General features: G+C 43.9%; 1 protein-coding gene across 12 annotated transcripts in view; it reads left to right on the forward strand.

Annotated features, from left to right (window-relative positions):
* SFSWAP (splicing factor SWAP) overlaps window positions 1-27,978 on the forward strand; it is a 151,944-nt gene that overhangs the window by 23,751 nt on the left and 100,215 nt on the right. For all 12 annotated transcript variants that reach the window (XM_070762561.1, XM_070762563.1, XM_070762562.1 and 9 more), the window contains one exon: window positions 25,511-25,763. In XM_070762561.1, the coding sequence (XP_070618662.1) occupies window positions 25,511-25,763 (253 nt within the window). The remainder of the gene's footprint in view (window positions 1-25,510; window positions 25,764-27,978) is intronic.

Below are 27,978 nucleotides of genomic sequence, written 5' to 3' on the forward strand. Positions count from 1 at the left end.
GCCCGTTTTATTAGACAAGAGGAGATGGATTGTGCAATATCGACATCCTAAACTCCACAAAGAGCAGAGTGGAAGAGAATCAAATTAATGAAGACACTTTCGTTTCTGAAGGCGCGTGCCATGCATTAGTCTACACAAATTGAGCATCAGGGGGTATAGTTAGCAATATTTTTCATATTTCTCCTCTCCATATGCGAGATACGACAACTTCCTATTAGTCTGTGTTAGCATCAGAGGAACGGGGACTGTTACAAGCAAGGGTTTAGATTCTTGCTTTCTCAACATAATCTCCACGGAACCGCAATCATTCCAATTTAAAAACCAGAAATCACCTGGGCCGCGCTTATCTGGAGCCAGCCCGATCTTGGTACGGAATGTAGCATTTAATCTTTCACTTGAGTAAAACTTTTATTATTTTTTCCTGGCGTTGCTTCCCTGTGACAATGCATCAAAGAGATTGAGTGGAAGAGGGAAGCTACACACCCAGTCGTCAAAACACACACACGTCTGGTAACAGTGGGGTAAATGTTAATTTAGCTATATTTCTCCCCTGTAGGGGAAAAGGGGAAAAAATATCAAAGCTGCTTCATTCTTTTCAGAAATGCAACATCGTTCTTCCTTTAAAAGGAGCTTACTAATCTAAAGTTAGAAGACCAAAGATAGGATGATGCAGAGAATGGCAGAGAGGCAGGCTCTTAACAGCATGAAAAATATTATGACTGATTTCAGTGAGAAATAAAATCAGTATTGTTCATTTCTGTTGCAAGGAGTGCTACAGAACATTGCATGCCCGCCCAGGGAGGGCCAACTTTCTCTGTGGCCTATTTTTTTTAGGGCCAAGTTTTAAAATAATAATAAATGACCAGGAATTACGAGCACAGTGCCTTCTATGCTGCAGCTTCAGAATTTCCGAAATGGCTTGTTTGTTTCACATAGGTTTCAGGTGGTTTTATTATTGGGTTGTTTTTATTACTCAACTCTGATCATAAAGAATTTGATTTATATATGTGGTGAGGTGGATAGACTCAACGGGAGTTGGGAGTTGGATGGCAATTTCTCTTACGTCGCTTCTCAGTTCTCAGACTGATAACCTGCAAAGCGCATGAATGTGATTTTTTTTAAATAGTAGCTCAAAGTACTGTGGTACCTCAATACTCTTTGTTAATTGGTTCTGGGCGATGTGGTGATGAGATGTGACTATGAGCATCAAACAGTTTTTTCCCTTCACAAAAATTCAGTCCCAAGGCAGCCGACAACAACAGGTTCTAACTTGTGCATTGAATACCAGACAAATGATGAGTACCGGTGCAAAAATCTCTGTGTCAAAATGGGTTGAGTACCAAATTTGATGAGTTTCAAAGCAGTTGAGTACCACTTTTGCAATGTGAAGCCAAAAAAAAATAAGTCTTAGCTAAATGCAGATGATGGAGAGAATAAGTTTATTTTATTTTCTAGTGTTGGCATCGTCCCTTAATTTGTTCTTGTGTTGCTAACACGAAAGCTTTTCTTAATTAACTTATTGTAAATATTGTCTCTTCCTGGATAAATAGTTTGTTTGAAGGAGTGCCTTAATTTTCATGGTTTTTTAGCCCAATCGTTCATTTTTCCACATGAAATTAGCTGCATTGGGGGGGCCTTCCTTGCTCAGAAGGAAAAGGGTAGACGTTCACATTTTGCATTCCAGACAAAGTTGTTCTCAAGCAAATTAAACTCAGCCAAAAGATACCTGATCTGATTTAAATGATTTGGATAAGGGAAAAAAACTCATTTGTATACACAGAAGTATCTTATAATTGGATTCCTAGCTTCTAGATTATTATCTTTTGAACGCTCAGAAAGAATTTTAAACATAATCAGTATATAATGATTCATGTTTTGAGAGTAAAACATTTATTCATGATTTCCTGGAGGCTTATCCTTTTGAAAATGCCTGTGTTTTTTCTTTTCTTTTGTTTATTAATACTTCATATTTCTTACTGCAAATAAGTAACACTATGGTAAAAAGGGGAGGGAGTTGTATAACTTTTTCAAAAGGAATTTGTCACAGTTGTCATTGTTAGTTTTATCTGTTCTGCAACACCGAATGAATTTGTAAAGTGAGTCATTTATTGCACATTAAATATTAAAATGAGTTAAAGGCCAGCTGAGCAAAGGGCGTGATGCTAATCACCAAACAGTCATCTCAATAAGAAAATGAGGTCTTGCAAAATGTGAGAGAATTACTTAAGAGGGCTGTAGAAAATTACCATAACTTGAAAACCCCATCGTAAAATAGAAGTGGCATTTATGATCTGTACAAAAGACGTTTTCCCTATCACAATCTTGGGATTGAGAGGAAGCTCCTTACTCATAAACTGGGGTGTCATCTTTGTCTGGGTGATTACTTTCATACATTCTGAATTTTGTTTACTGGGAGAACAATTTAGTGGCCATATAATTCTATTCTATAGGAAACTGCCTTGTTGTTGTTAGTCGTGAAGTCATCCGCCCCGAGTTTGCGGAGAGGGGCGGCATATAAATCCAATAAATCTAATCTAATCCATCGCGACCCCATGGACAATGTTCCTCCAAGCCTTCCTGTCCTCTGCTACCCCCCATTTAAGCTTCATTAAGCTCACATCAACTGCTTCAGTGACTCCATACAGCCACCTCGTTTTCTGCCATCCCCTTCCTTGGCCCGCGATCTTTCCCAACATTGGGATCTTCTCCAAAGAATCCTTCCTTCTCATTAGGCAGTATTCACATATTAAAAGTATTCAAGGATAAAAAAATAATTTTTATTTGAAATATATACATATACACGACAATGCAAGGACAAAACTTTACACACACACACACACACCGCTATCTACCTGACAGCCTCATTTAGACTTACAATCCTGGGTCTAGAAAGCTTAGAACTACGACGCCTTAAACATGATCTAAGTATTGCCCAAAAGATCATATGCTGCAACATCCTGCCTGTCAACAACTACTTCAGCTTCAACTGCAATAACACAAGAGCCCGCAACAGGTTCAAACTTAATATCAACCACTCTAAACTTGACTGTGAAAAATATGACTTTAGCAATCGAGTTGTTGAAGCATGGAACTCATTTCCAACATTTCTCCCTTACACTCTCCACGGTTGACTTCTCCAGATTCCTTAGAGGTCAGTAAAGGGCGAGCATAAGTGCACACAGTGCACTAGTGTGCCTTCCGTCCCCTGTCCAATTGTCTCTCCTATATTTTAGATATCTTTTCTCCCATCCATATATCCTTCCTCCACACTTCATTGATGTATTTTATTCTCATATCTCTTCTTCTATCCCTTCCCTGATATTTACTACTACAGGTTTCTATTCTCCCTAACTTTCAATTTGTATTGGACAAAATAAATAAATAAATAAATAAATAATAAATAAAAATTGACATCTCTTATACAGTGTATACAACCAGCGGTGAATTGTTCGGCGTAAAGTATGACCAATTTTCAGATTTCAAACATTCAACGTTCAAATATACAGTGATCCCTCGTTTTTTACGGGGGATGCGTTCCAAGACCACCCGTGAAAAATGAATTTCCGTGAAGTAGAGGAAAAATAGGTTTTTTTATGTATTTAACGAGTATTTGGACTTTTAAAACCCACCCTTTGCATTAAACAGTCATTCTAAAATGTTTCTCAGCTGGAACTACATGGGATATCCTACCAGTTTCTTTAATAGAGTACAGTAGTACTGTAGAAGAATTTTATGAATTTTGAACGGATTTAAACTTTTTAATGGATTTAAGCCCCCTTTGAACACCCATGAAGTAGCGAATCCGTGAAAGATGAACCGCAAACTAGCGAGGGATTACCGTACATCTAATCTGATATTACTAAAATCCTTACGTGATTTCAAAAGCTTGTTCCTCAAGGGTCAAATTATCAGTGAGAGGGGCAGCACGTAAATTTAATAAATGAAACAGTCCCAAAGGTGCTTTTTTATTTTTATTTGAGAAAGTCCATTTCTAAATTGCATCAGCAGAGGGATACAATCAAAATCAAGTGAGGCACACCACACTATAAAAAAGATGTTGAGACTCTAGAAAGAGTGCAGAGAAGAGCAATCTGGATGATGAGGGTACTGGAGACTAAAACATGTAAAAAATGGTTGCAGGAACTGGGCATGGCTGGTCTAGTGAAGAGAAAGACCAGGGGAAACATGAGATCAGCCTTCCAATATTTGAGGGGCTGCCACAGAGAGAAGGGGGGTCAAGCTATTTTCCAAAGCACCAGAAGGCCAAACAAGGAATAACGGATGGAAACTGATCAAGGAGAGAAACTGAACCTGGAAATAAGGAGGAATTTTCTGACAGTGGGAACAATTAACCCCAATGGAACAGAAGTTGCCTTCGGAAATTGTAGGAGCTTCATCACTGGAAGCTTTCAAGAAGAGACTGGACTGCCATCAATGAGAAATGGTTTAAGGTCTCCTGCTTGGGCGGGGGTTGGACTAGATGACCTACAAGATCCCTTCCAACTCTTGTTAATTTAAACATTTTCCCTTGGGGGGAAAAAGCAGGTTGGGAACAACCATGACTTGGATGACTGAAAATCTCCATAGGGAAAGCGGGTGGAATAGAGCGGACGGCCTCCGCTTATTTATTTATTTTTATTTATTTATTGGATTTGTATGCCGCCCCTCTCCGTGGACTCGGGGTGGCTAACAACAGTGATAAAAAACAGCATGTAACAATCCAATACTAAAACAACTAAAAGACCCTTATTATAAAACCAAACATACATACAAACATACCATGCATAAATTGTAGAGGCCTAGGGGGAAGGGAATATCTCAGTTCCCCCACGCCTGACGGCAGAGGTGGGTTTTAAGGAGCTTACGAAAAGCAAGGAGGGTGGGGGCTATTCTGATCTCTGGGGGGAGTTGGTTCCGGAGGGCCGGGGCCGCCACAGAGAAGGCTCTTCCCCTGGGTCCCGCCAAACAACATTGTTTAGTTGGCGGGACTCGGAGAAGGCCCACTCTGTGGGACCTAACTGGCCCTGCTCAGGCCCGGCACTCCTGGCATGCGGCGTAGCCTCTTTCTCTCTCCCTCCTCTACTCTGCAGCCACAGACACCCATGTGATAGCAGCACTTGCTGATTCTGCCTCCATCTTCTAAGGCTGCATTACTATTACTATTAGTCTTCTCATCCTTCCTATCACTGATCTCCCACTTATGACTATGACTGCAACTTGTTGCTTGTATCCTTATGATTTATATTGATTGTTTCTTGATTGCTTATTTGACCCTATGACAGTCATTAAGTGATTCTTGACAAATGTACCGTATCTTTTTCTTTTATGTACACTGAGAGCATATGTACCAAAGACATAATTCCTTGTGTGTGCGATCACACTTGGCCAATAAAAGAATTATATTTCGGCTTCAGGATGTACAGCTTAATGCAGTGTTTTTCAACCAAGGTTCCGCCAGAAATCCGACGGCACCATAGTGTTCTTAAGAACAAAGGTTACTGACTCAGGCACACTGGAACTTAGGTGGAGAGAATGGGGTTAAGCCCAAGTCACCACAGGAGGTTCCACAGCTGAAGATCCACCCAGTGTCTACCCCAGAGGTCTTCAAACTTGGCAACTTTAAGACTTGTGGACTTTTAACTCCTAGAATTCTGGGAGTTGAAGTCCACAAGTCATAAAGCTGCCATGTTTGAAGACCTCTGGTCTACCCAAGTTATCAGTCTAATTACTTCACTAATTACACCCTACTGGCACTAATGTTCAACTTTCAAGGAGCCTATAAAGCTCATGGGCTTGTAGGAGTCCTTTTTATGCCTTGCCTCACTATTAAAAATTCAAAAGTTCTTGCTATTCCCCAGAACACCCAGTTTCTCCTCTCCCCCCTCCCTCCCTTTTCTTTGAGCTATTTTTGCCTTCTCTGCTGGCCTGCATCAGAACTGCTCTCCCTGTCAATCAACTACTCATAGAAAATTCAACACTTGTGGAATGCTGATGAACTGTATTTTTTATTTCATTGCACCCACAGCTCTAATGTTAAGACAGCCAGACTGGTAAAATGCTATGGTAGACCCCAGTTGACATTGAGACCACTGGAAACAAGATTTCAGGATGCCCTATTTTTTTAGCAGCAGGTCTGGGTTTTTTTCCAAACAGCAAGGTTGTCATTCTCTTGCAAGTGCACTTCAGATAGCAATAGCACTAAAGACTTACATACCCGCTTCACGATGCTTTCAAGCCCTCTCTAAATGGTTTACAGAGTCAGTCTCTTGCCCCAAACAATCTGGATCCCCATTCTACCAATCTCGGAAGGATGAAAGGATGAGTCAACTTTGAGCTGGTCAGGATCGAATTGCAGGCTGTGGGCAGAATTAGTCTGCAATTCTGAATTCAGGCAAGCAAGTAGGTAGGTAATCAGTAGGTAGGTAGGTACATAGGTAGATGATAGTGTCAGAGACCCAGGTAACATCCGAACTAAATCAGAATCCGAGTCAAAGTACTCCTCAAGTTCCAACTTATTTCCATCCTGGCACCTACACAGGGAAACCTGGATCTGAGTTTCCCACTCAGTTGAAAGTTCACATCCCTTGTCCTCCACCCACAACCTTGTCACGCTGCCCACCCAGATTGTGCCAGTGTGGCCAGCCCTTCCTTTGCTTCCGGCCCCGGTGGGTGGGCATCTCCTTGAACTACTCAAAATAATTATTTGTGGCTGTATCTGTTCCCTCCTGAAATCCCCCCTCCCAAGTTCCCTAAAACATAAAGTCTTCTATAGATAATGTGGCAAGCCATTAATTTATCACCAACTTCTGCACCGGATAGATGGATGGATAGATAGATAGATAGATAGATAGATAGATAGATAGATAGATAGATAGATAGATAGATAGATGATAGATAGTAGATAGATAGATAGATAGATAGATAGATAGATAGATAGATAGATGATAGGTAGGTAGGTAGGTAGGTAGATAGATAGATAGATAGATAGATAGATAGATAGATAGATAGATAGATAGATAGATAGATAGATAGATAGATAGATAGATGCTCTCGCCACCCAATCTGTAGACTGTGAGTTGGATCCTAGGTAGAGGCAGATATTTCTCTCTCTGAGCACTGTGAATATATCTGCTGAACAAAACTCCACATTAGCAACAGGAAGGGCGTCCAGCCAGTAAACACAGTGCTAACTCCATTCATTTGCCCAGACTCTACCCCACAAGAGATTTTGAGGTCATTAAAAGAAGGTGATGATGGATGGATGGATGATGGACAGAGAAGACATATGTGGAGAGAGCGAGAGACAGAAAGAGACTTAGATAGCAATATCGCTTCACAGTAGTTTACAACCCTCTTTAAGCCGTTTACAGTATCAGCATATTGTCCCAAACAATCTGGGTCCTCATTTTACCAACCACGGGAGAATAGAAGGCTTAGTCAACCTCTTGAGCCAGTGAGACTCAAAATGCTGAACTGCTTTGAGGGTGTGTTGTTGTTTTTTAAGTAGGTTCATATCTACTTGTGTTGGATTTGTGATTCCGCTTGCAAGTTTGAACCTAAGCTGTTCCTCTGTAAAAAGCTATCAGCCCAATAGTGTTCCTGCTTGTATACTTTAAAAAAATAATCTGTGCTGTGCTGCCTACACAACAATGTTTAGTGTTGTTTTAAAGCTGTTTTCGGAAACATCTCATAGCTGTACAGATGTAGACTTGTCAGTATAAAATTGGCTCGTACGTTTAAGTTCTGAACAGTATGTAGTATTCGAGCAAGCATAGGTTTGTCAGTCATTTTTTATTTTTTTTATTGATGTGTCTGTTTCTGTTAGACATTTTAAAGAACAACAAGATCTAAATGTACAAAGAAATAACAGAAGGCTTAGTCAAAAGGGAAAGATAAGGGCTTATGATAAAGAAATATATACTGATATATTTACAAATATCATAGAGATTGTCGATTTCCCAATATATCATGAATCGTCTGTGAAAATATATCATTTTAAAGCCTGGGCATCACTATTAAGCTCTATACAAACTGTCAAACAAAAACTTATGATCAGCACAATATAAATCACAGTTTTGTATTGTTTTTTTCGTGTAGTGTCTTCCGCTCTCTTTAGTTCTTAAATTTTAAATTCTGTTCTTCAACCACCCAAAGAGCTTTGGTGTCAGGCTGCCTTGAAAGAAATGAAAGGAATTAAACAAAACGTTTCACTTGGCTGATGCTCTTTACCATTTGCTGTTCTCCTTCCTTGCTATTAATAGTGAATTGTGAATAATGCATTTGGGCAGAACTTCCTGGAGCTGATGCAGTAACTCTGCAGAAGTTTGAATTAGGGGAATGGTTTTGGCCATGCCAAGTTAGTTAGTCCTCAGCCTTATGATGTTTGTCCATTGTGTTCAAAGAGGACCTTTGAACACAAACTAACAGGTTGTGTGCTGGTCATGATGTGTCCGCAGGTGGCTGCTAAGGCCTATATGGGCACAAAATGTTCTGCCACATGTTGGGCAGACATGCGTGGGCACCATTTTTGCAGCATTTGCCGCTCTGGCTTTGCAGAGTGCTCACTTCTCTTCTGCTTTGGTTGTTCTTCTGTCCTCAGATGTCTGACAGTGGATCAGTATGTGCCATGTTGATCAATCGTGTGCCAGGGTTTCCCAGGAGGTGGTGTTGATATCGAGGGACTTGAAGGAAGCTTTCAATGTTGTCTTGGTATAGCTTCCTTTGTCCCCCATGCTACCTTTGAAAAGTGTTCGGAAACTTCAGATCGTGCAGAATGCAGCTGCAAGAGCAATCATGGGCTTCCCCAGGTATGCCCATGTCACACCAACACTCTGCAGTCTGCATTGGTTGCCAATCAATTTCCAGTCACAATTCAAAGTGTTGGTTATGACCTATAAAGCCCTTCATGGCATCGGACCAGAATATCTCCAGGACTGCCTTCTGCCGCACGAATCCCAGCGACCAATTAGGTCCCACAGAGTTGGCCTTCTCCGGGTCCCGTTGACTAATCAATGTCGTCTGGCAGGTCCCAGGGGAAGAGCCTTCTCTGTGGCAGCCCCGACTCTCTGGAACCAGCTCCCCCCGGAGATTAGAACTGCCCCCACCCTCCTTGCCTTCCGTAAACTCCTTAAAACCCACCTCTGTTGTCAGGCATGGGGGAATTGAGGCATTCCCCCCCTTCCCCCGGGCCTACACAATTTATGTATGTTATGTCTATGTGTATGTCTGGTTTAATAATGGTTTTTTTTAATGTTTTTTTAAATTTATTAGATTTGTTGTGAATTGTTCTATTGTATGTTGTGAGCCACCCCGAGTCTACGGAGAGGGGCGGCATACTAATCTAATAAATAATAATAATAATAATAATAATAATAATAATAATAATAATAATCACTTTCCTTTAGACAGCTCACCATAGAGGAGCTGTTTAGGGATGCGATGGTCTGGCATCCTAGCAACATGGCCTGCCCAGCGTGTCTAAGCTTTCATCAGCAGGGTGGGAATTGATGGCAGGCCTGCTCTGGAGAGCACGTCCATGTCTGGCACCTTATCCTGCCACCGAATCTTCAGAATTCTATGGATGCTGGTCATGTGGAAGTACAGTGGTACCTCTACTTAAGAACTTAATTCGTTCTGTGACCAGGTTCTCAAGTAGAAAAGTTTGTAAGTAGAAGCAATTTTTCCCATAGGAATCAATATAAAAGCAAATAATGTGTGCAAACCAATTAGGAAAGAAATAAAAGCTCAGAATTTGGGTGGGAGGAGGAGGAGGAAGAAGAGGAGGAGGACAGTTGCTGCCCAGAGCGAAGAGAGCATTTCTCCGTACTGAAGGAGCGGGTCCAGCAGTCACATGGGTTGCTCATGTCCAATCCGGTGGAACTGAGCCTAGTGTTAAAAAAGCTTGCTGGATCCGCCCCTTCCCCAGAATTCGCTCAGTTCTCGCATCCTGCGGTTGTATTGTGATAGCTTGTTCAACATTCTAACACCTTCCCTTCGATCTTTTCTTCAAAAGTAGTAAGAATTGTTTATCCTTATTTGTTTACTTGCACTAATAGCGCCAGCCGTTTGCGGCTCGGTTTTTTTCCCTTGGGAGAAGTTGCGGTTTCGTTTTCCCACGGCTTTCTTTGCCGTTTACGATCCCCGCTGCCGCTTGTGGATTCTTTTAATCCTTTGGCCTGGAGGTCTTTGTGCAAGTATTGCTTCATTGATTTAGTACTATTGTTAAAGGGCTTAAGAATTACCTCCTGCGGAGTGAGACGCTTGTTCTAGTCTCCTGGACTTAGTCGATCGCTTCCCCTTTAAGATTTCTATTACGGAGCGATTTTTCGGCGCGAAGGCCTTCGCGCCCTTTTTTAATCTAGGCCTCTCGTGTTGGCCTTCTGCCAGCCGCGTAGGCCTCAGTCCACCGCTCGGATCCCGGAGTGGGCTTTGGGACGCTCAGGCTTAATTCTCCACCGGCTAAGCCTCCAACCAGAGTGCCTTGGTTACTTTAATTAAAGTTTAGGGAGGCTAGCCACGCTGTATTTGGGGACACGAACTCTGGGTTTGCCCAGATTGCCCTCAAGTCTCAGCAGCTCCGAGGCCTAGGAGCAGGATCCTTTCCTCTTGGGAAGTCTTTGAAATTCTTCTCCCTAATTATCCAGTTTATTTGGCTCAGCCTTGTCTTCTGTTAATTGTCAGACTATGGCTACTTTTCCCAAGAGAGGCACCACTCAAGGTCCCAGAGAGGCCAGGCCTACAGGCGATGAGATTACCAGTATCCCCCAGGCCTCGACCTCCTCTTCTTCAGGGGCCCGCCCCTTGACCAAAGTCACCAGGGCTGAGAAGAGAAGGGACCAAGCCCTACAAAAACTTCATGACAAATCAGCAAAGCGTTTGAAAGTACAGGCCCAAGTACTCAGTAGTCATGACCCCCCAGAGGCTCCTAATCTGCCTTCTTCTGGGGTCACTGTGTTATCTCTGGATGAACCAAACCTAGACAGACCCCAACCTAACCTATGGGGATTAGGTCCAGAGGAACCAGATATTATTGAAGATTCCGCCCAGCCAGGATCCTCCCAGGCTTTCAGGGATTCATCTGCCATTCCTGCTGATATTTCCAGTTTACCTCCTGAATTTCAATCTATTTTTTCTGTGTTATCCAAGGCCATTGATGCTAAACTCTCTACCATCAATGTGCCCTCCTTACCTCCTCCACCTCCTCGTTCCTCCCGCCCCTTGGGTTCTTCCCCAATGGTTAGAGCTCCTATTCAGGATGAATCAGATTCCTCTCAGGACGAATATGAGGATATGGAAGAGGATGAGGATCCCTTTCAAGGTCTCTCAGATGATGAGGAATCCCAAATAAAGGTTCCTTCTCCAATTACTATTTTTCCCTCTCAATTGTTCAAATCTCTCCTCCTCAAAGCTAGAATTTCTACGGGATTGGCGGCCCAGGAGAAACAGGCCTCCACATCCACTGATCCCCCGGAGGAGAACTTACCTTACTTCACAGAGGAACAGGAGGATAACGAGGTAATTCCTATGCCTAAATTGTTTAAAGATGCCTTACTTAAGCAGTGGGATTTCCCAGCCTCTGGGCTTAATCCCACAACCAAGGACAAAAAGTTGTACAAACTTTCCTCTTCCTATGAGGAGCTCCTATCTTTTCCTAAACCGGATGAACCTGTCAAGATCCTTCACTCGGCGGCTGCCGTGCCAGGAGAAGCAGAGGAGGTTCTCCGCCCAGAGGACAAGCGGATTGAACAGATGCTCAAAAGAGGATTTACCGCAGATTCCTGGGCCATTAAAAGTTCCGCAGCGGCTTCCTTTTTCTCCAGAGCCATGCTTCTGTGGCTTCGCCAACTTCAACAGCATATTCCTCCCGATGACTTGAGAGGTCAACAAGACTTCAACAAGGTATTTGCAGCTGCTCAGTACGTGGCTGATGCCACTTTACAATCTACTAGATTTGCTGCCAAGTCTATTGCAGCTTCTACAACGGCAAGAAGACTCCTATGGCTTCGCCCTTGGCAAGCAGGAGTACGTCAGAAGTGGCAGTTATCTCTGGGACCCTTGAAGCGCGACCTTCTTTTCGGGGATCTTCTGGATCCACTCCTCACGGAAACCACGGACAAGAAGAAGGTATTGGGTCCAACCACCAAAAAGGCCACCAAAATGCAGTCCTTTCGTCGCCCAGGGCGTCAACAAGATCAAGCGGCTTCCTATCAGAGAACCCCAGGTCAGTATTCCCCCCGCTTTCGTTCCCAAGGTAGGAACTCCAGGGGCAGAGGTTTTCGCTTCCAAAGGGGAGCGTCCTCTAATAGGGCTTCAAAAAACCCTAGATGGTAGTTCTTCCTCGATTCCCATAGGTGGCCGCCTAGCCTATTTCGCCTCTAATTGGCGTCTCACCTCCAAGGACCCCTGGGTCATTGACACTGTTCAAAAAGGCCTTCTTTTAGAATTTACTTCTCCCCCCCCTAAACGTTTTATTTCCTGCCCTTCTCTCAGGTCTCCCTCAGATTGTAATCGTATGGAGGAGGCCATTTCCCACTTATTGTCCATCAGAGCCATTCAACCGGTTCCCCCCGGTCAGAAGGGCCTAGGTTTTTATTCCATCCTATTTATGGTTCCAAAATCCTCCGGAGGTTGGAGAGCTATTTTGGATTTAAAGAAGCTGAACCTATTCATCAAATATAGGAAGTTTAAGATGCACTCCTTATCATCCATTTTGGCCGCCATCCACCCGGGAGATTTCATGGTTTCTTTAGACCTCACTGAGGCCTACCTCCATATTCCTATAGCCAAATGCCACAGAAAATTTTTACGTTTCTCCTTTCAGGGCAGGCATTTCCAGTATAGGGCCATGCCATTTGGCCTTTCCTCGGCCCCTCGGGTCTTTACAAAGCTCTTGGGGTCCCTGGCGGCCTATATCCGGGCGTCACCCATCCACATTTTATGTTACCTTGATGATATTTTAGTTCATGGGAACTCCCTAGAGAAAGTGAAAGCAGACCTTTCTGTCACCATGTCGGTTCTACAGGACCATGGGTTTTCCATCAACTTTGACAAAAGTCACCTCCAACCTTCCACATCCATTTTACACCTGGGATCCATTATTAATTCAGAAGCTTCCCAGGTCTTTCTTTCTCCTGAGAGAAAGATCAGTATAGGGGAGTTAATTTCACGCATTTTATCTCAACCTTCAGTTTCCATAGTATCCCTGTCTTCCCTTTTGGGGAAGATGGTGTCATGCATAGGCATCATTCCTTGGGCTCGCCTTCATGCTAGGGAACTTCAGTGGCTCCTATTACCCTTTCAGAGATCGGGGCACAGCAACTCAAGCCGTCGCATTGTCATCCCACCAATTGTTCGCAGATCCTTCAAGTGGTGGAAGTCTCCGGCCATGGACAAAGGATCCCCTTTCAGGTGCCCGGATCAATTTGTCATCACCACAGACGCCAGTCTATCGGGATGGGGCGCCCACGCCCAGGGGATGATAGCCCAGGGCACGTGGTCCCCGGAGGAAGCTTCCAAGCCAATCAATTGGCTAGAGTTAAGAGCCGTCTCCCTGGCTCTGAAGCAATTCTCTCCTCGCATCCCCAACCGACACGTTCTCATTCTCACCGACAACATCGCCACGAAAAGCCATATCTGCAGACAGGGGGGCACGAGATCCAAGGCCCTCATGAGGGAGGCCCTCAAGTTAGGCCTTTGGGCGGAAAAACATCTTCGGTCGCTCCTAGCCGACCACATCTCGGGGAGCCTCAACGTCCAGGCGGATTGGCTATCTCGAGCAACGATAGACCCCGGAGAGTGGAATCTCCATCAAGACCTGTTCCATCAAATCAGCCTCAGATTCGGCCTACCAGTTCTGGATCTTTTCGCGACCAATGCGAACGCCCAACTCCCTCGCTTCTTTTCCAGATTTCCATCCCCGGGAGCGGAAGCAATCAATGCCCTCCGGAGTCCATGGCCTCCAGGCCTACTCTACGCATTCCCTCCAATTCCAATTCTCCCGGACGTGATTCACAAGGTCCTCACCGAGAGGGCCCGAGTAATCCTAATCGCCCCTCATTGGCCCCGCCGGCCCTGGTTCGCGGATCTCCAACAGTTGTCCGTCCAGGACCCTTGGCGACTCCCCGTTTCGGGGGATATGCTGCGGCAGGGGGCCTCATTCCATCCAGACCCGGAGTGGTTCCACCTCACCGCCTGGCTGTTATCAGGAGAGACTTAGAACTGCGTGGCCACGACCCCGATACAGTGGAGGTCATCTTAAAGGCCAGAAGGGGCTCGACCAATCGAATCTACGACCATACGTGGTCCAAGTTTCACCAGTGGTGTCTACAGGAGGGTCTCTCTCCCCTGTGCATCCCCATACACAGGATCATTTCCTTCCTTATGCAAGGCTTCCATCAAGGACTTTCCACCAGCACCCTCCGGCGTCATCTGGCGGCCATTTCCTCTGTCCTAGCGGGGCCCCGCAGACAGCCTCTCCGGTCCTTTCCAGAAGTTCAGGAATTCCTCAAGGGTATAGCCAACCTCAGACCTTCCAAGGTCCACAGGTATCCATCCTGGGATTTGCCACGGGTTCTCCATTCCCTTACGCAGGCACCATACGAACCCTTAAAATCGGCGTCCCTCAGGTTCCTATCCTTTAAAGTGGCATTCCTGGTGGCTATTACCTCTGCCCGACGCATTTCGGAGTTGTCTGCCCTCTCAATCAGGCAGGACCTCTGCCAATTTCATCAGGACAAGGTAGTCTTGCGACTGGACCCTACCTTCTTACCCAAGGTCAGTTCCATGTTCCACAGAACCCAGGATATTGTCTTACCTTCCTTCTGCCTCCAACGGGACCATCCCTTAGCAATTAGATGGCACACCCTGGATCTCATTAGAGCGCTGAGGATCTATATCCAACGCACAGGACCCTTTCGGAGGTCAGAAGCACTTTTTATAGCCTATCATCCCAGAGTCATGGGGGCCAAAGTGTCTTCTACAGTGATAGGCCGTTGGATCAGAGGGACTATATCTAAGGCCTACGAATCGGCCGCCCTCTCAGTTCCAAGGAACATCACAGCGCATTCCACCAGGAGCGCAGCCACCTCGGCTGCTTGGGTGACTCAAGCCCCGTTGGAGGAGGTCTGCAAAGCAGCCACTTGGGCCTCGCCAAATTCCTTCATCAGGCACTACAAGATTGATTCTTACGCCTCAGCGGACGCTGCCTTCGGCAGAAGGGTACTCCAATCCGTTATCTCTCACGATAGCAATCTAATCCCACCCTAGGGACCATCTATTGGGTATGTCCCATGTGACTGCTGGACCCGCTCCTTCAGTACGGAGAATAGGCGTTGATTGCTTACCTGAACGCCTCTTCTCGTACGGTGAGCGGGTACAGCAGTCACTTCCCGCCCTTGTATGTGTCTTCTATTCTGTCTATAACCTTTCTTTCCTCTAACAATGAGAGTTGAACACTACAGAGCTTCACAGCTGAGCCTAGTCTACGGATTCGCGAATTCTGGGGAAGGGGCGGATCCAGCAAGCTTTTTTAACACTAGGCTCAGTTCCACCGGATTGGACATGAGCAACCCATGTGACTGCTGTACCCGCTCACCGTACGAGAAGAGGCGTTCAGGTAAGCAATCAACGCCTATTCTCTGGGTGCTGACAGAGGTTTATTCGCTCTCCAAGAGAAAGGAAAATTCTGCATTCGCTCTGGACTGCCAAAGCCTCCTTAAGCGCCACAGTCCTCAACTTACGACCGCCAGGGAGCCCGAAATTTCTGTTGCTAAGTGAGACATTAAGTGAACTTTGCCCCCGTTTTACACTCTTTCTTGCCATAGTTGTATTTAATAACATGGTTGTTAAATGAGTCCTGTTTCCACATTAACTTTGCTTGTCAGAAGGGGAATTGCTAGACTCTGGAATATGGCAACCATCATAAATTATGAGTCAGTTGCCAAATGGTTATAAGTGTGGGAGGAAGACCTGTCATAAGTCTCTCTTTTCAGTGCTGCCATGGCTTCGATTGCTCATTAAATGAACTGTTGTAAGTCAGGGACGGCCTGTCCTGCCACATTGCTCTTTGCCAATGTCCTGAAATAAAATTTTGGTAATTGGCCGAATGCTGCTTGCTTCTAGGTTTGAAAGTCTTAGAAATGTTTTAAAGAAAAGCGAGTGGATTCGCAATGCAGCGTTGAGGAGTTCATTATAATACAGTTTAAAATCTGTCCCTTTGGGGTTTTTTTTAAAAAAGAACAGCATAACAAAAAAGGTCTGCCTTCTTGACATCAGTGTGACATCTGTAGTTTATCCAGACCACTTTATGTGCATAAAATTGTTTGTGTGTGTGTGTATTTGTGCAACTTCTGTGCTGTTATTTTCCCCCCATCTTCGTCGGCTTCCTTTTAAGTCTAAGCTTCAGCAGTTTTGAATGCAGAGTACATTAGCTGCTAGAATTGTTCTCGTAGGTGTCAAAGTAAATATTGTTAGTGTTGAGAATAAAATTATAAAAGGCACATTTTGAGCCGAGCGAGAATTGCCAAGTAGTTTTCAGGCGCGCTCGCTGCCATGGAGAGCATCAGTCCTTTGGAATGTAGGCAGCAGCTACAGCATACAAAAAGGCAGGCACAATTTGGAGTTTTTTGTTAGGCCAGAGAAAGAAATGTTCCATTATTCCCGCAAAGGTACTTGGGCCTTGTGAACTAAATTGTTAAGAGGTCAAAGAGAAGGCAGGCTGTTCTGACCTTAAACGAACTTCAATCTGAAGTGTTTTTAATAGGAAAGTGAACACAAGAACAAGGGGACACAATCTGAAGTTAGTTGGGGGAAAGATCAAAAGCAACATGAGAAAATATTATTTTACTGAAAGAGTAGTAGATCCTTGGAACAAACTTCCAGCAGACGTGGTTGGTAAATCCACAGTAACTGAATTTAAACATGCCTGGGATAAACATATATCAATCCTAAGATAAAAATACAGGAAATAGTATAAGGGCAGACTAGATGGATCATGAGGTCTTTTTCTGCCATCAGTTTTCTATGTTTCTATGTTTCTAATGTCTGATCTCTAAATAAATAAAGGGAGCCTCACAATCGAGGCCAAAATTTACGTTAGTTAAATGAAAAATTGGCTAAGAGAATTCTGCCCCATTTTACAACTTTCCTCGCCACATTTGTTAAGGCGCAGTTATTCAATTAGTAACATGGTCGTTAAGACATTTGTTAAGGGAATTTTGGTCCTTTTTACATTCTTTCTTGCCACAGAAAGATGGTGAAGGGAATCCCTCAGTTGTTAATTTAGTAACACCTTAAGCGAATCTGGTTTCCACATTGATGTGGCTTGTCATAAGATCACAAAAGGGGAATCACAGATCCTGGGACACAGGAACTATCAATAGAATAGAATAGAATAGAATAATAGAATAGATATTGGAATATAGAATAGTCCGCGGAGAGGGGCGGCATACAAATCTAAATAATAATAAATAGAAAGAATAGAATAGAATATAAAAATATAAAAAGAGCCGGGGTGAAGCAGCAGGTAGAGTGCTGTACTGAAGGCCACTGAAGCTGATTGTAGATCTGAAGGTCAGCGGTTCAAATCTCATCACCGGCTCAAGGTTGACTCAGCCTTCCATCCTTCCGAGGTGGGTCAAATGAGGACCCGGATTGTGGGGGCAATAGGCTGGCTCTGTTTAAAAAAGTGCTATTGCTAACATGTTGTAAGACGCCCTTAGTCTAAGGAGAAGGGTGGCATAAAAATTGAATGAATGAATGAATGAATGAACATTTAAATATGTTAAAGGGTTAAATAAGGTTCAGGAGGGAAGTGTTTTTAATAGGAAAGTGAACACAAAAACAAGGGGACACAATCTGAAGTTAGTTGGGGGAAAGATCAAAAGCAACGTGAGAAAATATTATTTGACTGAAAGAGCAGTAGATCCTTGGAACAAACTTCCAGCAGACGTAGTTGGTAAATCCACAGTAACTGAATTTAAACATGCCTGGGATAAACATATATCCATTGTAAGATAAAATACAGGAAATAGTATAAGGGCAGACTAGATGGACCATGAGGTCTTTTTCTGCCGTCAGTTTTCTATGTTTCTATGAATGAATGAATGAATGAATGAATGAATGAATGAATGAATGAATTGAATGAATGAATGAATGAATAAATAAATAAATATAAAAACCCTAATTAAAAACCTCATGAATTAACCAATCACAACAACATGCATACTAAACATTCATACATAGCTGGGAGGCAGGTATGTTAACAGCAAGCATATCTGAACCCCTAAATCCAATCTCAAGAGGAGAGATTCACACCCCGCAATCTCGGGAGCAGGGACCCTGCAAGGGCTTAGAATCTCCCGGACAATGACTGCCACTCCCCCACCCCTTCCCTGGTGTTGTGGCTGATGCAAGACCAGAAACCCATCTGGGCAAATTTCCGAGAGAGGAACACATCCCTCCGGTCCTAGCCAGGCTTTGATGACACAAACCAGGTCAGCCCCCTCCTCCAAGAGTAAATCTCGAATCAAGGGGGCCTTGTTGGCAACTGACCTGGCATTGAGTAGCAGCAGCCTGAGACCAGGCTGCGTCTGACACCAGTTACATGGGATGAGACCGAGAGACCAGAATATAATAGAATAGATCAGTGTTTCCCAACCGGTGTGCCGCGAGACATGGTCAGGTGTGCCGCGAAGAAATAAGCTCAGCTTCTGGTCTTGCAACTTTTTGCGAAGAGAAAAAAGTTGTGAGACCGGAAGCTGAGCTTGCTTCTTTGCGCCTTCCAAGTTTTCCAGCAGCTGCGGCGCCCCGCCCGGCTGGAGCTTCCCTGTCAGCAGGTGAGCTTTGGGGCTTGGTGGGAGGGCAGCGGCAGCGGGAGGGCAGCGCGCAGCGGGAGGGTGATGGTGGCGGCAGCGGGCAGGAGCCATGCCGTGGGGCGGTGGCAGGGTGGTCCCTCTCTCTCTCCCCCTCTCTTGCTTTCTCTTTCTCTCCCCCCCTCTCCCTCTCTCTTTCTCCCAGTAGCCGTGGGGCGACGTCAGGGTGATCAACTGTGAGGCGGAGCTACGGAACAGAGGAACAGAGGCACCGACGGCGGCGGCTGGAAATGCTGGAATTGCGTGGCTGGCACTTGCCTGCTGGCTGGACCAGGACGGAGGCTCAAGCCCCATGTCCATGCCCAGCGCAACGCCAGAAATGTACGGCGTCTAGCCACCGCCGTCTGTGCCTCCGTTCTGGAGCTCCGCTTCACAGCTGATCACCCTGCCGTCGCCCCACGGCTACTGGGAGAAAGAGAGAGGAAGAGAGGGGGGAGAGAAAGAGAGAGAAAGATATAGCAAGAGAGGGAGAGAGAGAAAGAGAGGGAGAGAGGGGGGAGAGAAAGAGAGAAAGAAATAGAAAAAAGAGAGGAAGGAAAAGAGAAAAAGAATGGGAGTAAGGAAGAGAGAAAGAAAATCAAAATCTAGTTTGAAACTAGCTCAACTATTTAAGTGGCATTTTGATATTGATAGAGTTGCCCTATTATGAGCTCACTGTTATAGACACACAGTACAGTATTTTATTTTGAAATTCTCTGAGGCAAAACAGGGTGGGTTTTTTGTTTGTTTGTTTGTTTATTTATTTATTTATTTATTTATTATTTCTGTGCTGCCCAGTCCCGAAGGGACTGCCGCTCAGACACTATACTTTTCCACCCCCACCCCCCAAAAATTAGAGGGAACACTGTTTGAAGTTATAATTTTTGAGCAGTGATGCTTCGACGTTTCGACGGGGTCCCACTCGTCGTCTTCGGGCTGGTGTTTCTGTCCTTGTTCTGGGGTGAGCGCAGTGGGGCCTGAGCTGCCTTCCTTCTATGGATGCTGGTGGCTGGGTGTGGTTTGGTGGCTCGGCGGTTGCCTGCTGTGTGGAGGCTTCCTGGTGGGTCGGTGGGGTGGCACCTGGGGTCGTTGATGTGGCTGGGGTGTGCTGATTGGTTGGCGGTTGTGGATTGGGCGTGGTGTCCTGGGTGGTTGGAGCTTGCAGGCTGCTTGATTGTTTTGCGGTGTGTGTTCTGAGTCTGGTTTCGTTTTCTGTGGCTGGGATGCGTTTGAGGGCTGGTTTCCGGGTGTCTGGTGGGCGGGAGGTGTCATCCCGCTTGTTCATATTCATAGAAAAACATCCCCAAAATGGGGGAGTTAAGATATCCTTTTCCCCTAGGCTAAGTTATGCATGGTATGTTTGTGTGTATGTTTGGTTTTTTATAATAAGGGTTTTTTAGTTGTGAGTCTGCGGAGAGGGGCGGCATACAAATCCAATAAATAATAATAATAATAATAATAATAATAATAATAATAATAATAATAATAATAATACAACAACAACACTGAATAAAGTGATTACAGACCTGTCTTCGCATTTCCGACTACAGCCAAGTGAATAAAATTCCGGAACTTGTCAATCTGCATATATTTATGTCGTTCACAGCATCATCGGGGTGGGCTGTCACATGATCACCATTGATCCCACCAATGGGGGAAACCCAATTTGCTTAACTGTCGCCCAATTCACTTAATGACCTGCAGCAATTCACTTAACATCCATGGCTCATAAGGTCGTAAAATAGGGCACAACTCATTTAACAACTGCCTTGCTTAGCCAGCATGGAAATTCTGGCCCCAATCATAGTTGTACCCATTTCTTTTCCCCAGACAGTAATTCTAGGTTGGCAAGTTGCAAATTTTTTCCAGCTCTTAGTTTCAAGCTGCAAGAAGCTTTCTCATAATTGCAGGGTTTCTATCTTCGATTTTAGTACTTTTGATATTAAGATCCTGTGTTGTTTTTGTTTTTAAATCACTGCCACATCAGGAGAGCTGTAGTGTAATGTTCTTTTGCAGAAAAACATTGCCACAATTCTATACATTTTCCTTGTTTTTAGAGACTCGCGAAGCTCATAAGCTGAGCTTGTAAATGGCTTACCTTGTTTTTAATAGGTACAGACTTATTATCATTCCAAGCTTTGTTTTTATTATATTCTTTTTTTCTGTTAGATACTAGATCTATTTTTTATTTAGAGGTCTGTTGTGCATCTTAAAGAGATGCAGCTTATTACAAAATTTCTCCCTTTAAGCTTAAAACACCGGGCTAGAATTACTCTGTTGTTAAGCCATTGCAAGGAAGCATTGTCTCTGTTTTATTAATGAAATATTACAATTAATTACAGTCCTGGGCCTTGTTGTCTGTCACTTTCAGACATGTCTCCATCCTGTTTTTTTCTAAATAATTCAGGAAGGCTGACAGAGAACTCTAAAATTAAGAATTAAAGCAGCTGTCTCCTGGGATACATTTTGATCTTGCATTGGAGCAGGTGGCTTCAACAACCCTTAGGAATCTGTTTGTAAAATTAAATCGGCTCTGTTATTAGTGGCTTGGTCAGTTGCTGTTTCAGAAGTGAAAGATTCATACCTGTGCATTTAATAAAACAACGCACTCAAAAGCTCTCCGCCCAAACAGGCCCATGATTTATCGCGCCCTGCCTTTCGAAAGGCATGAATTATGCAGACTCCCCACAACACACGCAAAGGGAAGGTGATTATTCCGCGAACTGCTGAGCTGTTTTAAAATCGGCATTCCTTGCAATGCATGTTATGGTATTGATAAAATAATGAAACACTCACAAACCCGCAGAGATTTTTATTCACGCCGGCCTTTTGCCAGTGATCGGACAGTTTCCGTTTGCACAACTTCTTGAAATTTCCTTTGGGGGGGGGGCACCCTTTTTTTTAAGGAAGTAGGGAAAGTTTGAGCAGCTTTTTGGATATTTTAAAATGCTGGGATTTTTTGATGAACATGGAGATTCTGCAGTGGCCGTAAGTGTGAAAAATGGTCGTAAGTCACTTTTCTTCAATGCCGTTGTAACGCCAAACGGCCGCTAGATGAACTGTCGTAAGCAACTGTCAAGGATTGCCTGTATTGAGAAATGATGGGTACAACTTTCAGAACTTCTGTTCACCTCCCATTAGTTCACTAATGTCAACCTGTCATCCTAAATTTGCAATGGCGAACCTGTGGCACATTAGAGCCATATCAATGGGCACGCAAAGCTCAGGTCTGGTGTGCTGGCCAGCTGATTTTTGGGCCCACTGGGCATCGAGAAAGAGGCTGTTTCCAGCCTCGGGGTGGGGGTGGAGTGAGAAAGGCCCCTTTTTTGCTCTCCCCAAGCTGCAGAGCCTTTCTAGGAGACTGGGAAGGGCGAAAACGGCTTTCCCCAGCATCTCACCTGGGAGGCTCTTCGGAGGGCAGAAATGCCTTGTTTCCCAACTTGAAACGGGCCATTTTTGGCCTCCAGAGGACATCTGGTGGGGGTGAGAAAGGCTCTTTCCACCCTCCCCAGGCTCCTAGAAAGGCTCGTATGTGCCAGCCCCACACATATACTTCAGATCGTGCAAAATGCAGCTGCGAGAGCAATCATGGGCTTCCCTAGGTATGCCCATGTTACACCAACACTCCGCAGTCTGCATTGGTTGCCGATCAGTTTCCAGTCACAATTCAAAGTGTTGGTTATGACCTATAAAGCCCTTCATGGCATCGGGCCAGAATATCTCCGGGACCGCCTTCTGCCGCACGAATCCCAGCGACCAGTTAGATCCCACAGAGTTGGCCTTCTCCGGGTCCCGTCAACTAAACAATGCCGGTTGCCGGGACCCAGGGGAAGAGCCTTCTCTGTGGTGGCCCCGACCCTTTGGAACCAGCTCCCCCCGGCGATTAGAATTGCCCCCACCCTCCTTGTCTTTCGTAAACTTCTTAAAATCCCACATGGGGGAACTGAGACATCTCCACCGGACCTATACAGTTTATGCATGGTATGCTTGTGTGTATGTTTTCTTTTTAATAAGGGGTTGTTTAAATGACTTTTAATTATTAGATTTGTTTTATATTTTGTTATTATTGTTGTGAGCCGCCCCGAGTCTACGGAGAGGGGCGGCATACAAATCTAATAAATTGAATTGAATTGAATATTCTCCCCCCCTTTTGGCACGTTAACCAAAAATGGTTTGCCATCACTATCCTAAACAATCAAAAAGCAGCTGTACTTTCATGCTTCTACCAGTTCCTACGCTGTGTGTACCTTGGAATAAGAGTTATGTTTGAAAAACAAGCGTACAATCTTCTAAGCAGATAATCATAATATTCTCTTGGGATCCCAATAGCCCAAATAGACCACTTTATATACTCCCTCATCTCATTCCTACCCATCCACTGGTGTCACATTTCTCCCTGCATTGCCTTATGTTCATAACATCGCACCATTTCCCCCAAAACTCATAATACGATTCTACCGTTATTAGTGTTTAATGGAACATAATGTCCACCTGTCACCTGCCTGTGGATTTCTCCTTTCGTGTGGATTCTCGGCTTCCTAGACGAACCCAAATGTCTCCTTCCCTTTATACATTTTAGCTCTGTCATTCAAATCTACACCTTGACATTTCTGCGTGTACACGTTAGCCCTCGACTTACATCAGCTCACTTAGGGACCATTCGAAATTATAACACTGAAAAAAGGTGACTTATGAATAGAATAGAATTTTTATTGGCCAAGTGTGATTGGACACATAAGGAATTTGTCTTGGTGCATATGCTCTCAGCGTACATAAAATAAAATATACATTTGTCAGGAATCATGTGGTACAACATTTAATGATTGTCATAGGGGTCAAATAAGCAATGAAGAAGCAATATTAATAAAAATCTTAGGATATAAGCAACAAGTTACAGTCATACAGTCAACATGGGAGGAAATGAGTGATAGGAATGATGAGAAATACTAGTAGAATAGAAGTGCAGATTTAGTAGAAAGTCTGACAGTGTTGAGGGAATTATTTGTTTAGTAGAGTGATGGCGTTCGTAAAAAAACCTGTTCTTGTGTCTAGTTGTCTTGGTGTGCAGTGCTCTGTAGTGACGTTTTGAGGCTAAGAGTTGAAACAGTTTGTGTCCAGGATGTGACGGGTCAGTAAATATTTTCCCCGCCCTCTTTTTGACTCCTGCAGTATACAGGTCCTCAATGGAAGACAGGTTGGCAGCAATTGCTTTTTCTGCAGTTCTGATTGTCCTCTGAAGTCTGTGTCGGTCCTGTTGGGTTGCAGCACCAAACCAGACAGTTATAGAGGTGCAGATGACAGACTCAATGATTCCTCTGTAGAACTGTATCAGCAGCTCCTTGGGCAGTTTGAGCTTCCTGAGCTGGCGCAAAAGAACATTCTTTGTTGAGCCCCAAAATATATGTGGTTAAGTGAGACATGTTGCTAAGTAAGTTTTGCCTCATTTTACAAGCTTTTGGCCACAGTTCTTAAGTGAATTGCTGCATTTGATAAGTTGTTAACCTGTGATTAAGTGAATCTGGTTGGTTTCCTTGTTGACTTTGCTTGTCAGAAGGCCCTTGGGATGCATTAACGATCATAAGTGTGAAGCAGTTGCCAAGCATTTGAAATGTGATCCTGTGATTACAGGGATGCTGCAAAGGGCTTAACTGTGAAAACTGTTCCTGAGTCACTTTTTTTCAGCACCGTTGTAACTTTGAACAGTTGCTAAGTGTGGTAGGAAAAGCAAGTAGGATGCTTGGCTGCATAGCTAGAGGTATAACAGGCAGGAAGAGGGAGATTGTGATCCCGCTTTATAGAGCGCTGGTGAGACCACATTTGGAATATTGAGGATACAAGCATCAAAAAGGACTAGGAGAAGATTAAGACGGATCTGCCGAACAAGTAGGGGAGATATTCTGCCCTCGCTTAATACCAGACAAGCAGATAAAACCTTCTGATCTATCCCAGAATCAATGGAGTTGTAAATTCTTCTCTTCAAATTCCCACTGGTTAATTATTTATGGCATTTCCCCCTCCTCCCCCCGAAAAAATTAATCTGGGAGAGCAATCTTAGAATTGTAATAGGGGTAGTGATTTCTGACAGTCTCAAAATGGGTGAGCAGTGTGGTCGGGCGGTAGGAAAAACAAGTTATAACTATCAGGAAAGACTTCATGAACTCAATCTGTATAGTCTGGAGGACAGAAGGAAAAGGGGGGACATGATTGAAACATTTAAATATATTAAAGGGTTAAATAAGATCCAGGAGGGAAGTGTTTTTAATAGGAACGTGAACACAAGAACAAGGGGACACAATCTGAAGTTAGTTGGGGGAAAGATCAAAAGCAACATGAGAAAATATTATTTTACTGAAAGAGTAGTAGGTCCTTGGAACAAACTTCCAGCAGACGTGGTTGGTAAATCCACAGTCGCTGAATTTAAACATGCCTGGGATAAACATAGATCCATCCTAAGATAAAATACAAAAAATAGTATAATAGCCCGTCTTTGGACTTGTTTGATAATTTTGATAATTGTTTGACAAATAAATAAATAAATAAAAATAATAATAATAAGAGTTGTAGGTTTGGGGGCAAGGATCCATGCCGCTGTTTGAGTTGGTCTTTTCTTGTCCATGCTGGTCAAAATTCTGATCATTCCCCCCTTTCCCACCCCTTTATAGCCACAGTGGCAGCCATGTACTATAGCTATTACATGTTGCCCGATGGAACGTACTGCTTCGCCCCACCACCACCAGGGATTGACATGGCGACTTACTACAGCGCCTTGCCAGCAGGCGTGACAGTGTCGAGCACGACCGGCGTAGCCACGATCACAGCACCTCCGCCTCCCGGCACAACGCCGCCACCCCCATCGTCTTCAGAAGCCAACGAAGACCTGAGTAGCACATTACCTGGCACCAGCACTTCAGCAAGGTATCGTATTTTATGTGGGCCTGTGCAGAGGAGGGGTTGTGTTGAGTGACTTGTGCAACTAACAGGCTGTTCGTGTAACAGAGCACTTTTTTTCTAACGGTTGGTAGAAGAGACCCACTGAAAGTAAATCCAAAGCTAAAGACAATAACGTGTTGGATAGACTCGACAACTCATTGGTGCTGTGATAATATGGACTTGATAGCAGTAGGTACTGTACTTGGCTCTTTTTCCACAAGCATCAGAAATCATTTTTCCTCCCTCCTTCTCCTTTTCTCCCTCCCTCCTTTTCCCTTATTGTAATATCTCTTCTATGCCTTCTTCCATTCATCCCTTCCCTCCCTCTTTTTCTCATTCATTTACTTCCTCCCTGCCTTCCCCTCTTTCCTTTTCTCCTTCCCTTCTTTTAATTCTTTCTTTTATGCCTTCTTCCATTCATCCCTGCCTCCCTCTTTTTCTCACTTGCTTGCTCCCCCCTCTCCTTCCCTCCCTCCTCTCCTGTTCTCCCACCTTCCTTCGCTTTTTAAAATATCTTTTTATACCTTCTTCCATTCATCCCTCTTTTTCTCATTTCCTTCCTTCCCTCCCTTCCCTCCCTTTCCCATCCATCCTTCCTTATCTCTCTCTCTCCCTCTCGCTTTCTTTCCATCTCTTTCTTTTTCTTTCTCTCCCTCCCTCTCTCTCTCTCCAATTTGATTACCTGCCCATCTCAAACAAATAGAAGACCTCCAAGGTCCCTTCCAACCCTGTGATACAGTATTAATGTGGATTTATTATTATATTTATTTCTTGTGCTCAGGCATTGTGGTGGCCTCCCCCAATCCCTTCGTAAGCCCCAATGCTTTTGCATGGATATAAACCTGAGTCCTGCATGTTGACCTAACACCAGCAATTCCGAGTGGCTGGGCTGTGTTTATTTTCAGACCAGGCTTTGGCAGGGAGGCTTCCCAGCTACCAGGCCATGGACAGTTGCATATGTTAAAGTGATTAAATGTTAATAATTAAATAGGCAGCTCAAATAAAAGGGTGTCTCATTACATCCTAAAATTGTCAGGGCTTTAGACAGAGCGCAAAAGAGCTGGTATGTTTGCCTTGTCTAGTTTTGTTTCATGGATGATGTCCTTGGGGGCTTTTTGTCATTTTTTTGACGGCCTTCCTGGTCAGCAATTAATCTTTCCACTAAAAATAATCTGCTTTCCTCCCCTGCCAGCCCTGTGCAGGCTTATAATGTGCAAGAAGTCTATTTAATTTCTGTTTAATGAATCGCCCGCTTCCAGATGGGTCTTCCCAAGTTTGGCATTCTGAAGAGGCTATTCTGTTGGCCATCACAAAGCCTGCTGATGTTAATATTTGCTCTAGTATCCCATATGAGGTTCGCCCTGAGTCTATGGAGAAGGGTGGCCTAGAAATCCAGATAATAATAAATAATTTTTTTTTCTTCATTTTTTGAGAGCCAATTTGGTCTAACAGACTGGCCTAAAATCAGGAGAAGGTGAGTTTCAGATCTTCCTTAGGCAGGAATGCTGACTGGGTGATTCTTATTTGTTATTTATTTTATTTATTGTTTCGATTTCTAGGCTGCCCTTCTGCGAAGACTCAGGGTAGCTTACAACATAAGGAATAAATGCATAAACATAGCACAGTAGAAATCAGAGTTAAAACCAAACCAATTTAAAAATTAAAATCCATTAAGCATACTAAAATCCAATTTAACAAGCTAAAACCCATATCATTAAAACCAGTCAGCCACATTCATCCGTATCTCTGTCATAACGTGGGCTGGAACAGAATATCTGTGTTTAAAAACCCCAAGCCTGCCGGCAATGGTGAACACAAGAACAAGGGGACACAATCTGAAGTTAGTTGGGGGAAAGATCAAAAGCAACATGAGAAAATATAATTTTACTGAAAGAGTAGTAGATCCTTGGAACAAACTTCCAGCAGACGTGGTAGATAAATCCACAGGAACTGAATTTAAACATGCCTGGGATAAACATCGATCCATCCTTAGATATAGGGAATAGTATAAGGGCAGACTAGATGGACCAGGAGGTCTTTTTCTGCCATCAATCTTCTATGTTTCTATGTTCCAAGGTGCCAGAATAGAAGCTTTCATTCCTAACACCATGAGAAATTTGTCTTTTTATTACTATTTATTATTTATTAATTAATCATTATAGTTTAATAATAACAATTGATTAGATTTCTATGGGAAAAA

The sequence above is a fragment of the Erythrolamprus reginae genome, chromosome 10 (genome assembly GCF_031021105.1).
Source record: "Erythrolamprus reginae isolate rEryReg1 chromosome 10, rEryReg1.hap1, whole genome shotgun sequence".
Lineage (NCBI taxonomy): Eukaryota > Metazoa > Chordata > Lepidosauria > Squamata > Dipsadidae > Erythrolamprus > Erythrolamprus reginae.